Source organism: Pristiophorus japonicus, chromosome 9 (assembly GCF_044704955.1).
Source record: "Pristiophorus japonicus isolate sPriJap1 chromosome 9, sPriJap1.hap1, whole genome shotgun sequence".
Lineage (NCBI taxonomy): Eukaryota > Metazoa > Chordata > Chondrichthyes > Pristiophoridae > Pristiophorus > Pristiophorus japonicus.
Window position 1 is genome coordinate 27,626,152 of NC_091985.1, and position 13,408 is coordinate 27,639,559.

Sequence of the window (13,408 nt, forward strand, 5' to 3'; positions counted from 1 at the left end):
CGGTGCAATCATCCAAAAATGGATGCCGAGTCAAAGAAGAAGATTAGTTGGAGGGACCACAAGCTCGGTTAAAGAAGTGGATTCTAAGAAGGGTCTTAAATGAGGAGAGGGGGAAAATACCCAGCACTTGTATCCCCATGCACTTGTATAGCGTCTTTCACAACCTCATGATGTCCCAAAGCGCTTTACAGCTAATATTTTTGAAGAGTACTCACTGTTGTAATTTAGGAAACACAGCAGCCAATTTGCAGACAGCAAGCTCCCACAAACAGCATGAGATAATAACGAGATAATCCGTTTTAATGATGTTGGTTGAAGGATAAATATTGGCCAGGACATTGGGGAGAACTCCTCTGCTCTTCGAAACAGTGTCATGGGATCTTTTACGTACCCCTGAGTGGCAGACTCTGTTTAACGTCTCATCCGAAAGATGGCACCTCAGATACTGCAGTAAAGTAATGCTTCCTAATGCCCGACAAACGACAATGACCAAACCTACTGACACCCCTCTCTATGCAGGCAGGACTGTCATTCTCTAACTCATCCAAAGCCAAGGGATGCCACCAAAATTACCCTGAATCCCTAAAAGTGTGTGAATCCCTTGTTCACTTAATCATCTCAACAGACGTATTGAATGCATATTTTCCTGTAAGTACAAGGTTAAACTGTACAGTGACTTCACACAAAATATGTATATATTTTTAAATTCTGCAATAAAATTAAGAAATCTGGATTTTATAGTACAGCAAAATGAGCTTGTTTTTCAAAAGTAGCTTGCAGAGTGATTGCACAGCAATGTTGGGTGTGCAGTCAACCTTATAGTGCAAGTGGAACATGATGTTGGTTGTTAGAGCACCGTGCAGTTCAGTATTCCCATGCTGGTAATGTGATTTACCCCAGGTAGACATACCAATAACAAAAGGATATTGTGATACAGTTTGATGTTTCCTACAATGGGAAGCATTCTGTAAATCTACAGCAAATGCCCTTAAGCTCTTCCTGTGACAACCTGTATCAAATAAAACAATCAGGACAGCTGGGTTTCTTGCAAGTGGCAGGCAAATATATGTCATTGTAGAACACCTCATGTTCCAATAGCTTCAGCAGTAATAAACGGGCTCCTTCTAGGTCTTTCTACAAACTGAATTAAAAGTTATGATCTTAATTCTTAAACATGTAATACTTGGTATAAAATTAATTGCAGTCAAATTTTCCACTTTGTTGGTCATGTTGCCAAACTTGGATGCATGAATTTTGAAAGAAAGAAGGAACTTGCATTTATCTAGCACCTTTCACGTCCCAAAGTACTTAACAATTAATTACTTTTGAAGTGCAGTCACCATCATTTCTTGGGCAACTTAGCAGTCAATTTATGCACATCAATGTTCCATAAACAGCAATAAGGTGAATGACAAATCATCTTTATCTGATGGTTATTGAAAGGTAAATGTTGGCCAGGACACCAGGAGGACTACCCTACTCTTCAAGTAGTGCCATGGAATCTTTTGTGTCCACTTGAGCAGGTGGTTAGGGTCTTGGTTTGACATCTGATCTGATCTGAAAGACAGCACCTCCAACAATGCAACACTCCTTTATTACTACACTAATGTCAGAGTATAAGAACAAGTGATCAAACTCTGATCCTGTGTTTGCCGAACAGGTTAAATGGCAATGTAATAATTATTTTCAACTTTGGTGTGTGCAATGGCAAAGTGGGAACTATGATGATACCACTTATTCTAGAATAGTTTGTTCTGGGATATACAGAAATCGTCATTGTATAAATTATTCTGCTCCTGTTCATACAGAGTACACATCCAGAGGGCCTTGTGTCCATACTGAAGAAAGGAAGTTCAGACAAAGAAATCTCACAGGTGCAACAGAAGCAGTCCAAGAGGAGAGTAAGATTTCAGGATCCCCAAGACACACTTGATCAGGGTAAGATGGTGACTGTCAACATTGCTGGATGTTTCCTGTGCACATTTTAGGTATAAACAAGGATGCGTCTATTTGTACTAACTGAAATGCAGCCATTTCTCTGGCTCTCCAGACCTATTGCTGATTGGTCCCCTTGGAGGATAAGTCACACCCTGAAGTTCCTCTGGAATGTTAAACTGGAACGGCACAGCTCCAGTTCTGAGTGAATTTTCAATTTGGAATTCGATCCATTTTGACTTCAGAAGCCACAGAGGATAGATCTCCCCAAAAGCCACCAAGTTCCAGCCAAAATCCATTACTCCAGCGTAAGTGCATCCCTCCCCCAGCTGAAGTCCATTACCTCAACGTAAGTGCATCCCGACACCAGCTGAAGACCCTTACCCTAGCACATGTGCTGTCTCCCACAGCCGAAGTCCATTACCCCAATGTAAGTGCATCTCTGCATGCTGAAGACCCTTACCCCAACAATTCCCCCGCCAGTTGATGACCCTTACCCAAGTGCAAGATGGGGTATTTTGTGCAGATTGTTAAACTGTTTATTGGGTATGAAGTGAATAGTGAGTGCCGTGACTTCTGGATTTCATCCACCGCAACGATGTCCCTTGTAACACACGCTTGCATGCACCAGGAGGTAGGAAGAACGTGATCGGTCTTCTGAGTTCCCTCTCTTCCCCAAACTCGCTCTTTGCCTCTCGCTCTCCCCAGCGCTGCGGAAGGCTCTGGGCTCGCTCGGCGCTGTGGGGAGACTCTGGGCCGCTCGGCGCTGTGGGGGATCTCGGGGCACGGGGCCCGCTCGGCGCTGTGGGGGATCTCGGAGCACGGGACCCGCTCGATGCTGCTGGGGGGGGGCCTCGGGGCCTGCTCGGCATTGGGGGGCTCGGGGCCCGCTCGCCGCTGCGGGGGGGGGGAGGGCTCGGGGCCCGCTCGGCGCTGTGGGGAGACTCTGGGCCGCTCGGCGCTGTGGGGGATCTCGGGGCACGGGGCCCGCTCGGCGCTGTGGGGGATCTCGGGGCACGGGGCCCGCTCGGCGCTGTGGGGGATCTCGGAGCACGGGACCCGCTCGGCGCTGCGGGGAAACTCTGGGCCCGCTCGGCGCTGCGGGAGGCTCGGGGCCCGCTCGGCGGATGCGTTCAGCTGCTCAGTGGAGGGAACATGGTGTTGGACGCATGCGTAGAAAAGAGTTAGTAGGAATTGGGGGGAGTGGAGTCGGTGATATTCGTCCTAATTCTCACTTCTGCACATGCGTTCGGAGACGTTTGCGCAGAAGGGAAACTTAGTACAAATAGTTATTCCGTATAACCAATAGGACTGGATAGTAAGACCTCAAACTCTGGTTAGTTGAAGATAATGTGAATTAATTGTGACAGCTGTTGAAGGTAATTGTGTTAACCATGGCTTTAAAGATTACAGGAGTGATATAAAAATTAAATAAAGATGCAATGTTATGTGTATTACTGAATAGCAGAATTTAAGGTACCATTTTGATCTGTTCAATAATGTACTGGTACAGGACTGGAAAAACTGTGTGGTTAATTGGACAGCTTATATTTTGTCTATATGTAAATGCCATTCCCCCTTTCTTCCTCATCCCTACCCCCTTCACATGTTACCAGAAAACAAATGTTTGTCACAAATCCATCAATTCTTTTAGAATTTCTTGTACTCTTGTGATTAAAATTAAGCATCCTTCAGGAACAATGCACAAATCAGTCAACATGGTTTTATAAAAGAGAAATCGTGTTTGACAAATGTAACTAGCAGGGTAAATAAAGGGGGACCAGTGGATGTAGTATATTTGGAGTTCCAAAAGGCATTCGATGAGGTGCCACATAAAAGGTTATTACGCACGATAAGGGTTCATGGGATTGTAGGTAATGTATTAGCATGGATAGAGGATTGGTTAACGACAGAAAAGGGAGTGGGGATAAACGGGTCTTTTTCAGGTTGGCAGGCTGTAACTAGTGCTGGGGTCTCAGCTATTTACAATCTATATTAATGACCAAGATGAAAGGACTGACTGTAAGGTATCCAAGTTTGCTGTCGATACAAATCTAGGTGGGCAGAAAGCTGTGAGATCACAAAGCGTCTGCAAAGGGATATAGATGGACTAAGTGAGTGGGCAGTAAGGTGGCAAGATGGAGTATAATATAGGGAAATGTGGGGTTATTTACTTTGATAGGAAGAATAGAAAAACGGAATATTTTTTTAAATGGTGGGAAATTTTTAAATGTTGGTCAGAGAGATTTAGGTGTTCTTATGCAAGAAACACAGAAAGCTAGCATGCAGGTACATCAAGCAATAAGGAAGGCAAATGGCATGTCCTTTATTGCAAGGAGGTTGGAGTATAAAAGTAAGGAAGTCTTGCTACAATTGTATAGGGCCTTGGTGAGACTACACCTGAAGTACTGTGCACAGTTTTGGTCTCATCTTAGGAAGGATATATTTGCCTTGGAGACGTTGCAACGGAGGTTCACTAGATTGATTCCTGGGATGAGAAGGCTGTTTTTTGAGGAGAGATTGAATAGGTTGAGTCTATATGCTCTGGAGTTCATAAGAATGAGAGGTGATCTCATTGAAACATAAAAGATTCTGAAGGGAGATTGACAGGGTAGATACTGAGAGGTTGTTTCCCCTGGCTGGTGTGTCTCAAACTAGGGGTCACAGTCTAGCCCATTTAACACTGAGCTGAGGAGGAATTTCTTCACTCGGAGGGTTGTGAATCTTTGGAATTATCTGCCCCAGAGGGCTGTGGATGCTGAGTCTCTGAATATATTCAAGGCTGAGATAGATTTTTGGAGTCTAAGGGAATCGAGGGATATGGCGATCGAGTGGGAAAGTGGAGTTGAAGTCGATGATCAGTCATAATATTGAATAGCGGGGCAGGCTTGAAGGGCCATATGGCCTACTCCTGTTCCTATTTCTTATGTTATGTCAGAAATAGAATGGTTACAATTTGCTGGCAAGCAAAATATACATGTTTACAACCACAGCACACTTTCCTTAAACAAATGACCTTAATGTGTACAAACTGGCAGAACAGACAATACCTGTTAGATCAATAATTAATCGCATGAAACATCACTGACTACTCTTTCCACCAAGATCAAGTGACTTATCACAGCAACTGTGAAGCAGAGTACAAAGATGGACACAACAATCGATTACATCATTCTGTACATCTTGTAGCTGATTTAAGAACATAAGAAATAGGAGCAAAAGTAGGCCATACAACTTTATAAAAATTGTCATTTTATACTTACTTTTATGTTTCACACCTCTCTGGGTTCACTTCTACGCTCCCAAATTTCATTTGACATTTTTCAGTCTCTCAGAAAGGGGAGGGTAGTCATTTAAAAAAAAAAAGTCTTTAAGTGTCCAATAATCACTACTATACTTTGTGTACATCTGATTAGAGGTGGCAGTTCTGTAGATGCCTATAACTCAGAAGCATGAGACCCCCTCCTCAGCCTCCTCAGGATATTCTTGAAGATCCTGTAAACAACCAAGTTCTATTCAGACTTGGTGACACATAAGAACATAAGAAATAGGAGCAGGAGTAGCCATTTGGCCCCACGAGCCTGCTCCGCCATTTAATAAGATCATGGCTGATCTGATCATGGACTCAGCTCCTCTACCCTGCCCGCTCCCCAAAACCCTTTATTCCTTTATCGCTCAAAAATCTGCCCATCTCTGCCTTAAATATATTCAATGACCCAGTCTCCACAGCTCTGGGGCAGAGAATTCCACAGATTTACAACCCCGAGAGAAGAAATTCCTCCTCATCTCAGTTTTAAATGGGCGACCCCTTATTCTGAAACTATGCCCCCTGAGTGGAAATAACCTCTCTGCATCTACCTTGTCAAGTCCCCTCATAATCTTATATGTTTCGATAAGATCACCCCTCATTCTTCTGAACTCCAATGAGTAAAGGCCCAACCTACTCAACCTGTCTTAAGTTAACCCACTCATCTCCAGAATCAACCTAGTGAACCTTCTCTGAACTGCCTCCAATGCAAGTATATCCTTCCTTAAATAAGGAAACCAAAACTGTATGCAGTACCAATACCCTGTACAGTTGTAGCAGGATTTCTCTGCTTTTATACTCCATCCCCCTTGCAATAAAGGCCAACATTCCATTGGCCCTCCTGATTACTTGCTATACCTGCATATTAACTTTTTGTGTTTCATGCACAAGAACCCCCAGGTCCCTCTGTACTGCAGCATTTTGTAATTTTTCTCCATTGAAATAATTTGCTTTTTTATTTTTCCTACCAAAGTGGATAACCACACACTTTTCCACATTATACTCTATTTGCCAAATTTTTGATCACTCACTTAGCCTGTCTATATCCCTTTGCAGATTTTTTGTGTCCTCCTCACAACTTGCCTCCCCCACCCATCTTTGTATCGTCAGCAAACTTGTCTACATTACACTCGGTCCCTTCATCCAAATCATTAATATAGATTGTAAATAGTTGAGGCCCCAGCACTGGTTCCTGTGGCATCCCACTAGTTACTGTTTGCCAACCGGAAAATCACTTGGGTGCTTATCCTCCCTTCTCCCCAATAGAGAGATTCATTACGGGACATCACTCTCGGTCCTCCTTGCATCAATCCTTGCCTACAGTTAATGCATGGCCAGTGAGCAAAGGGATGAAAAGTTTTTTCTTTAAAAACAAATAGCATGGATCCCTTACCAAAAATTACAATCTAAAATGAGCTGCTATTAAGGTAATGAAAGTGATCCTAAAGCTGTCTGTGATGGTGCTTATGCCAACATATACATTTCACAAAGTCATTAGAGTATAGGATAGCAAAGCTTCAGTATCTATGGCAGGAAATGTCTTGGCTGGAGATTGATACTGAAAACCAACTGAATCGGCTCCTATCATCAACATCTTTACACGCATGTTTTTTTTTAAACTGCTATATAGGAAATGCCTTGACTCCCAAGGATTGTGCCTACTCATGGCCCACAATCCTAATCCAGTTCATTTCCAAAAAAAATTCTGGTCCAGTACGGCCTTATACAATGTGTCCTGCAGAGCAACTCAATATTCAGAAAGAAAAATGACCACAATCTAATGACTCCTACCTTCAGCACCGAGCCACAAATATGAAAGATGAGTGGTGTTAATGAAAACATCATCCCTTCAGAAAAATTGCTTCCAACTTTTGCCGCACATGGCTGACACATACCTCCCACTTCCTGTAGCACTCCTCTCCCCTTGCAGTTAGGACTCTCCTCAGAAGTATACCATGCTGTTTTTATAACCATCTGATACATATTTTAAAAGAATCCCCAGGAGACCAATTGGATTAGGGTTCTTCCTTTATCATTCTTTTAAAAACATTTTTAATGCACTCCACTTTCCCACCCGATCCCCATATCCTTTGATTGCCTTAGTGTGCCAAAATCTATCGATCTCAATTTTGAATATACTCAACGACTGAGCATTCATAGCCGTCTGGAGTCGAGGAGTCCAAAGATTCACTTCAGTGAAGAAATTTCTCCTCATCTCAGTCCGAAATGGGCAACCCCTAACCTGAGAAATCATATTGGATACAGTGCAGACTATTCAGTCATTTACCAGCATTCTTTGCTATTTTGCTGGGAAAGGCAGAGCAATGTCATTGTATTGAAAATGTTTAACCTAGTGTCTGCAAGGTCCTGGCTTTCTGAATAATTAGTAGTAGTCCTAAAATTGGTGTGTTGTGAAATGTGGATGAAATCTACTACAGCACAACTTACCTGTCCCTAATCCACTGCGACTAATGTTTAAAGGATTTAGCAGTGGGAACCAAAGCTTGTTGTTTGTCATGATTTATAACTGATCCTTTTGGAGGTCCTCTTTATCCCATTCCTATATCCTAAGTGTTCTCCTAAATGGGTAAGACATTTATTTGCCCACGAGCAAATGGGGTCACAAACACACAGGCTGAATCCTCCTGCAAGCATAACACTGGCTTTAGAGATCTTCTGAACAATTCCTCATTTCAGAACCATTATGCATATGCATACATAGAAATTACAACACAGAAACGGGCCATTTACTCTCAACAGGACTTCTTGACACAGAATCCCTTTTCATACCCAGAAAGGTCTGTGCATACTTAAGAATATGATTTCAGCATTTCAGAGCACCAGAGTCTGGCTCCATGGCAGTGTGGGATATTGTCCCCCCCCCCCACCCCTCACATACCCACAGCTAACTTTCAATCTCTCTTAATTGTGGTGCTGTGGAAAGACAGAGTAGAAGTCAGGTGCTTCCAACAGAAAATTAAATTGAAGGAAGCTCATCCATGGAATATGGGGATCGGGCAGGAAAGTGGAGTTAAGTTGGAAGATCAGCGTATTGAATGGCGAAGCAGACTCGTGGGCTGCATGGTCTACTCCTGCTCCTATTTCTTATGTTCTTATAGTCTTGTGCATCTTCTAGTGGCAGATTCACCGTGTCATTTGATGGAGGCCTGGCAGCTGGTCGCCTTGCTGCCTTGTTAATTGTAGTTAGTGCACAACTTTGGACGGTGAGGGGAGCTTGTCTTCAAAAATAGTGTCATGTAATGAGTGACTGAAGTAATATTAGAGATTGACAGTTTGAAATACCAAATCAATAGTCAGTGTGAGCAATAAGTCGGTTTAGAAACATTTGCAAATTTATTTTTGTTTTATATCAAGTGAATTAGTAGACTGTCTTTGTAAATATTTCATACTCTATTGTTATCGCACTTCAATGCACTGATTAGATTTTTTATTATTTCCCCTTAGATGAAGTAAGTGGGGATTCCTGCCTCCTCTTGGTCTTGCTGTGCATTCTCACAGTACTTCTGAGTGTCGGAGGAACAGCACTTTATTGCACATTTGGTGATCTGGAGTCCAGTGTGTGCAGAGACTTCACAGCACAGATGGACTTTTACTATGCTCAGTTCCAACAAGGCATTGAGAAAGCGAAGCACTGGCTGTTATTTTCTTAAGTAACACTATATCCACATAAATAGAATTGAAGTCATTGTGTAAGTCAGGGTTCAGATGGACCACATTGAGCAGTTGATCATCTTGCTGTTCCTGCTGCAATGCATTAACTGCTGTGGAATGTAACTGTCAATAGGACACAACACAGGAACTTCAAAGCTGGAGTTTCAGACCTCAACAAAACAAATCATAGCTTGACATGACGCGGAAGGGTAAATATACAACTTCATTAATAGTGTGCAGAATGTGCGAACATCAGGCTTGCCAATCACTTTTAAAAGAAATGGGTTTTGTATAATTTACCTTTTAGGATAATCTGCACATAAAGGATGTAATAATTTAGATTCATAATGAGTCATATTAATGTGAACAGACATTTTTTACAATTGATAATTTTGTATTTGGTTTTACTTGTCAATTTTACCATCTGTTTTTTTTCCCCTCAAAAATCATGGAGTGTCATAGTCTATACAGTCTTTTTTGGTTTCAAAACCATTTTAATTGTGTTCAGATTCCTTTGCTGTCACAGGTCTTTGTTTTTCAATATCTTACAACTTTTTCTACAGATCTCAAATATAGCAGTGATTATTGTGGTGTTTAAAAATGTCTGATTTTATATGTCAACCTTCTTGTTCCCACTCTCTTCTCTTTCTCCTCCCCCCCCACCCCCAAAACAACGCACAGATGAATGCGTTTTTTGAGCAGATTGTTATTAACTGTACAGCTCGGGTGTAAAGCTTAGTATTTTCATTTAATATTCAAATGTACATATTGTCAGTTATTTTTTGAGTAATCTGTCACATATGTGTGTGACAGTGAGGGTAATTCACTGAGAATCAATGATTTGGTCGAGCTGTCTGAGTGAGAGTAAGTTATTACTGTTTTTACCAGTCAGTGATACAATTTCAGTGATGGTTCTTCCTCAGTGAGTTTGTTCTGTTAAATTCAGTTTCATTTTCATGCATCGTAAATAATTTGTCAAAGCGGCTGTTTAAAAATCGACGTGCAGATGTCCTGCTTTGTGATGCATTAGAATTTCTTTGAGTGTGGCTGTTGATTCAGCACATTGTTGTTTTGTGGTATAATATTATGCAGTAGTGAGATCTAGGTTCACAGCTATGATTTCTCCACATCGTAAATTACTTATCTCAGCTATGCTGGGAGAAAAGGGGTAAGGAAGTGAGGGTGGCTCTAAATAAAGACTGATTGCATCCAGAGAGAGAAACTTGATCAAATCAACCCAGTTGTTATTCACGCCCTCTTGAGCAACATTGACCAGCATTTGTGATTAGGTTACCTGCCCACTTTGCACATCAGTAGTAGGGTATATGTCATTGAACCCTTTAGTTGAATTGTAGCCTTATTACTTCCAACTGTTTATAAAATGTGCTGAAAATTTGTGTGTCTGTATAACATCGTCTTTCAAGTTGGTATATTTTGAGGACATAGTCGATGTATTTACTGAGGCGTACTAAAGCATGGGCCTTGCGCTAAACATCCATAAGACAAAGATCCTCCACCAGCCTGTCCTCACCGCACAGCACTGCCCCCATAGTCATCAAGATCCACGGCACGGTCCTGGACACCGTGGACCACTTCCCTTATCTCGGGAGCCTCCTATCAACACGAGCAGGCATCGACGACGAGATCCAACACTGCCTCCAGTGAGCCAGTGCAGCCTTCGGCCGCCTGAGGAAGTGTTTAAAAGCAGGCCCTCAAAACTACCACCAAGCTCATGGTCTCCAGGGCTGTAGTAATACCTGCCTGCCTGTATGGCTCAGAGCCATGGACCATGTACAGCAGACACCTCAAGTTGCTGGAGAAATATCACCGCAAGATCCTACAAATCCCCTGGGAGGACAGGCGCACCAATATCAGTGTCCTCGTCCAGACTAACATCCCCAGCATTGAAGGACTGACCACACTCGATCAGCTCCGCTGGGCTGGCCACATAGTTCGCATCCCAAAGCAAGTGCTCTACTCTGAGCTCCTTCACAGCAAACGAGCTAAAGGTGGGCAGCGAAAACTCGACAAGGACACCCGCAAAGCCTCCCTCATAAAGTGCGACATCCCCACTGACACCTGGTAGTCCATGGCCCAAGACCTCCCTAAGTGGAGGAAGTGCATCCGGGAGGGCGCTGAGCACCTCGAGTCTCATCGCCGAGAGCATGCAGAAATCACGCGCAGGCAGCGGAAAGAGCGTGCGGCAAACCAGTCCCACCCATCTCTTCCCTCAGTGACTATCTGTCCCACCTGTGACAGGAGCTGTGGCTCTCGTATTGGACTGTTCAGCCACCAAGGAACTCACTTCAGGAGTGGAAGCGAGTCTTCCTCGATTCCTAGGGACTGTCTATGATGAAGATTTTGAGGTTTAAACATGTTGATTTGTGTTCCCTGCACTGGAAAGCTGCATCCGAAAAGGCTTGAAAGGTGGAAGCCAGACCTGCTCTCTGGCCTCCATCTTTGCTGTCAGCAGGTGTCTGTATGCTGAATACTGAGATTCTGCTGCTTAGTCCTCTGCAAATTTAAGGGAAACCAGCATTGTAGAATAATCTCCGGAGGAGAGGTTAAGGAATTAGTGGTTTTATTACTGTTTAGGTGCATGGATGCAGGAGAATGCTGTCCGTACTGTAAAAGAATTGACAACTTGAAGTCCAATTTCTGTTGCATCGCAAAGCACAATATTGCAACTTGCATGTGCTGTCATTTCACAGGTATGTTAATAATTTTAAAATTGAGGTGTGAAATATTCATGTGTTGAGAAATTATTAATTCACACCCATATAATTAGTTTTTACAAAACACTGGAAAACATTTTATGAAGTAAAGAGCAGGTCTCTACACAAAGGTACACACGCACAAGGTTCTAGCAGATCATAAGTAATTATCTCATCTCCGAATGTCATTGCATAGCACTTTTAAGCCTTTAACCGATTTCTCCTATATCTTCTAATTTGTTGGCATCTGCAAATAGTGGGTAATTGATTCTGGTTATAAAAACAAAAAAAAATGCTTGAATTGCACAGTAGGTTGATCAACATCTAAAAGAGGTTAACATTTAAGGTGCAGAGACCTGCTTTCATGTTCTGTATTAAGAGTTTTTATTTTATGGTTTTTCTTTGTATGTTTGCATTAGTTCTGCTTTTAACAAGTTGTCCCTCTATGTAAATAGCAGTGAGCAATCATTGTTATCCTTCTTTGATATAACTGATCTGTGTTGATCTGTAAAAAAAAAAAATGTTCTGGCATGTTGGATTAGGGGACTTGCCAGGCAATTTATCCTTCAGCCTGAATGATGTAATCATATTAAAAACTTTAGTAAAAGGGCCTTAAATTTTAGCACAAACTTTTAGCTAATATATATCTATAACGTTGCCAGCTTTAAACCTGAATTGTATCATGACGCATAATTATATTATAGAAGGCGCTGTACAATAGCAGTGTGTTACTGGCTGGATCAGTACACTATTATAAAAAATAATTTGGAAATTTAATTTATTTAATGTAGATTGTGCTGTATGTAGAGCAAATCATTTAAGCTTTCTTTTTCATGTACGTTTAAATGATTGGCATGTTAAAATTTCAGCAATCTACAATTGAGTTCTGTAGTCTTGGAGGTAGTTGCACCTCTTTTGAGCCGAGTGCTTAATGTGTGAATTGTTAAATATTTTTATTCATTTTGTATCATGTAAGACTTATTGCATTGATAAAAGTTTTAACATGTCCACCATAATGTCATGATGTATAGTAATTTTATTACTGTATTGGTTTAAAATGTAAAACTTGTATAGAGAATTGTAACTTGAAGATGGAACTATTTGTTGTAAAGTGTATCATGTAATTTCCATCACTGGCCATGTATTTTGAGATTACAACAACATGTGATTTACATTGCTCTTAAAAATAGAAAATCATGACATAAACCGATCCATTTTGTTTGGTGGATTTTCTCTCTTTTAAGTTACTTAATTATTTTTATGTCTGTTTATTTGCAGCATGGCCTTTGAACTGTTTACATTGTAAGATGCAGTCTGTTTCAAAACAAATGTGGCTTTATTGGACTGTGGTTCACAAGCTTCTTTAACCTGAAAATGGACTTAATTCTTATGTTTATTTTCCCAATTTTGTCTCCTTACCTCCTGAAGGGATATGGTTCCCTGGGTATCAACTACCCTCTCTCTAGACAGAAAACTTTTAATTATATAGATATTGTATTAAAATCTTGTGCCTATAATTTTCTTGGAGAAGATTAAATTGACTTTTTTTTCTAAATTTATAGTTTGAGTAGATGGAGGTGCTTGATCCAGTGACATTATCCTGAACAGATGTGTTGCAAATGTTCTCTGCTAAACCAGAATAATTTCTCAGGATTATTTCATGAATATAATCTGTTGGTGTATAGATTAAAATGGCACAAGTATTTGCCATGTCTCAATACTAAATCAGCTGTACTTTCAGTAGAGGTTAAGGTATTATTCTGTCCATGTGTATCTTTCC

The 13,408-nt window shown here is 41.5% G+C and overlaps 1 protein-coding gene across 6 annotated transcripts in view; it reads left to right on the plus strand.

Annotated features, from left to right (window-relative positions):
• cnsta (consortin, connexin sorting protein a) overlaps positions 1-9,262 on the plus strand; it is a 106,994-nt gene extending 97,732 nt beyond the window's left edge. For all 6 annotated transcript variants that reach the window (XM_070889205.1, XM_070889206.1, XM_070889204.1 and 3 more), the window contains 2 exons: positions 1,809-1,938; positions 8,708-9,262. In XM_070889205.1, coding sequence (XP_070745306.1) covers positions 1,809-1,938; positions 8,708-8,913 — 336 coding nt within the window. In that variant the 3' untranslated portion in view covers positions 8,914-9,262. The remainder of the gene's footprint in view (positions 1-1,808; positions 1,939-8,707) is intronic.
• The last annotated feature ends 4,146 nt before the right edge of the window (positions 9,263-13,408 follow it).